Raw genomic sequence first — 2,816 nt, 5'->3', positions numbered from 1 at the left:
TCCGGTAAGGAACATTGACATTCTTCTGCAATTTGCAAACATTTTCTCTGAAAAGGTGATTAATAAAAAATAAATAAATACATTTTAAAAAACCACGTCTTTATCAAGTATACAATTTTCTGTTATCTGTTGTCCAGAGTTAATTTTTATTTTGCATTGTGTTGGCAGTGTTTATTATGCAAAGTGGCATACAATGGTGGCTGTAACTGCAGTTGGTTCATGAGACTAAATACAAATACACACTACACTTTAAGAATTTCATTAAAACTTTCAAACCCATTTTTTATTTTTCTTTCAATTCTGTGATGATAAGCTATGATTTTTTAACGCACTCCTTTTACGTTCTTTCGTTATAGCGTACTATAACTATTGTGCTTTTTATGTTTTATTGGGAATTGTAAAATCTATACTGTTTAGTAGCTAAGTATAATTTGCATATTTGAAAAAAGTAGGCACAAGGTTGTGTTGTATTGCACATATACACTTAACAGAAAAAAACACTAAAATTTGTGGTTGTATAATGTGATAAAATATCATAAAGTTTAAGGAGTAAGACTCCTTTTGTACTACATATAAGGGGTGAGAGGCCAGAACCTTTTTCCTTAGCAACATCCTTAGTCAACTCTTAGAAATCAACACCAGTCTTGTTTGCAGGGCATAACTACTGCTGTGCTTAGCTGCTATATTTTTACGCCCAACATACTATTTATTACTATAATAAGATAGTAAAATTTTCAGTCACGTTGGTTTTAAGCTAGGGTTCATCAATGACGACAATAACAAAAACAAAGTTCTAAATTTCATGCTTTATTTTAATTTAGATTCTGAATCGCAGTTCCAAGTCCATTTCCAAGAAGCATGACAGTGACATGGAAACTCCTCGAGTGGCTGAAAGGGAACTTGTTCTCAGAGAGAATGCACTGAAGCTCCTACACATGTTCCTCTTCCAATCAGATTCAGCTCAGGTGCACATATGCATTTACTGAGCGATCATCACTCTGCCATCAGGGAGTGTTTCCCTAAAGTCCATCAGAGAAGGTCTACTATGTCTTTCTCCACCATTTCAATGGGGCAGTGAAGTTCATACCTACACAACAAGGTAGATGGCATGTAACAGAAAAAAAACAGCCTTAAATTACCTGGAGGTTTTGTATGTGATCTTTACCTTTTGAAAGGGGTGCCATCTGAATTAATAAGAAACTTCTCAAAATTCCATCTAATGTCGTTGACACATATTGGGGACCAGTAGAACTTCTTTATATCGCCAATAAGAGGATTAACAAATGGCAGCGAGTCCTGTGGAGAACAAGAAGAGACGGAACAGCTGTGCTAACAGGAACGATTCTGAATCTTTTGAGTGTATACATCTAAAATCTCTGTAGAATGCAGCATACCTTTAGATATGTAAAAAGAGGTTCTTCGTTCAACCCATTCACCTCGATCTTGGCAAAGACAGGAAACTTTGGAACAAATCCACCACCAGGTCTCACATACTTCAGTACATTGAGCATTTCTTCATTCACCTCTAAAAACAGATGCATGTAAAATTATTTATGTACTTTAGTTATTTCTGTGTTAGCACATGTCACTTACAAATAAAAACAGTTTTTTTAAGCCGCATTAATCATAGACTTACAAAAAGTGCCGACTGTTACATTTGGAAGAAGCCAACTATCTTTCAGGAAATGTACTTCAAAAATGTTTGTTCCAGTCAGAAGTTTCTGTTCACTTCTCATTCTTGTGAATGTTATATTAATTTAAAGGCTTTTATGGTTGCATTTGAATTGTTCTTTTTACAGAGTGAAACAATAAAAACAACTTCAACAAATTTTGAAGATCTAAAATGGATTCACAAGTTTGAATTCACGTTGAATTTTCTCTGATCCACTAAGGTTGTAAATCTTATATCCAAGTTCAAATACATACATATACATCCACTAACATTTGATTAAATTCCCCATAATGAAATGCAGAGAAACCACATTTTGCAGTTGTCAGGAAGGTCCTGGCTGGATGTTTAATGAACCTTTGAATTAGTAGAGTTCATTTAAATTGGTTGGTTTCCTTTTGATTTAATTTCAAACCTGTGTGTAAGAGAATAACTGTGATAAATTTAAACCTATGCATTGGATTTTCTTTCTTTATTAGTTTTCAAAATTGCATGCTGTTTAATAATCAAAAATAACAATTTCAATATATCACTTCAAAAGAAAAAATAATATGATAACAAATCACCTTTTACTCTACTTTTGAACAAGGGCTTTTTATTATCATGAGGGACCAGTAAAACAAGTGTTCAGTATGCACACAATGCAAGCAAATAACTTTTCCCTATAAGTCCAACGATCTTTGCCTGATAAACATAATAAGATATAAAGAAAGCAATATTAGCTTAATTAAATAAGAGGAGAAACTTACCAGGTGACTGAAGACCAAACTGGTTGCAGGGGAAACCTAACACAGTGAAATTCAGGTTGCCAAACATTTCCATTAGTGCATTCATTCGGTGGTACTGAGAGAACATGGAAAATAATGGTTTCAGTAAGGCTACGTGGGTACACTATGTAGAACATTATGCAGTCAATGTTCTTGAAGAATCACCTCCTCAATCGTTGACCCTCAGAAGGTGGCAACGTTGACAATGAGCAGCACCTTTCCTTTGTAAATGCTCAGTGGGACTTCCTCTCCTTCCAGCGTCTCAGCGGAAAAATCATATATCGACTTGTACGCCATTCTTGTTCTCTGGCTTGTATATGGACTATGTTTACTGAGGAGTGAGCATTCACTCAGCTACTCTGCTGGCTGCTGTCATTCAC

General features: G+C 34.9%; 1 protein-coding gene across 1 annotated transcript; it reads right to left on the bottom strand.

Annotated features, from left to right (window-relative positions):
• Positions 1-786: 786 nt before the first annotated feature.
• On the bottom strand, positions 787-2,816 carry gpx9 (glutathione peroxidase 9). Its single transcript, XM_008436892.3, has 5 exons — positions 2,602-2,816; positions 2,419-2,512; positions 1,395-1,525; positions 1,166-1,296; positions 787-1,087 (listed from the first exon to the last, which is right to left on the bottom strand). Exons 1-5 carry the CDS (start codon positions 2,731-2,733, stop codon positions 1,030-1,032), a joined length of 546 nt encoding a protein of 181 aa, XP_008435114.2. The 5' UTR covers positions 2,734-2,816; the 3' UTR covers positions 787-1,029.

Source organism: Poecilia reticulata, chromosome 19, assembly GCF_904066995.2.
Source record: "Poecilia reticulata chromosome 19, P_reticulata-male-v2, whole genome shotgun sequence".
NCBI classification, from domain to species: Eukaryota; Metazoa; Chordata; class Actinopteri; order Cyprinodontiformes; family Poeciliidae; genus Poecilia; species Poecilia reticulata.
This window is presented reverse-complemented; position numbering and strand designations above follow the sequence as displayed.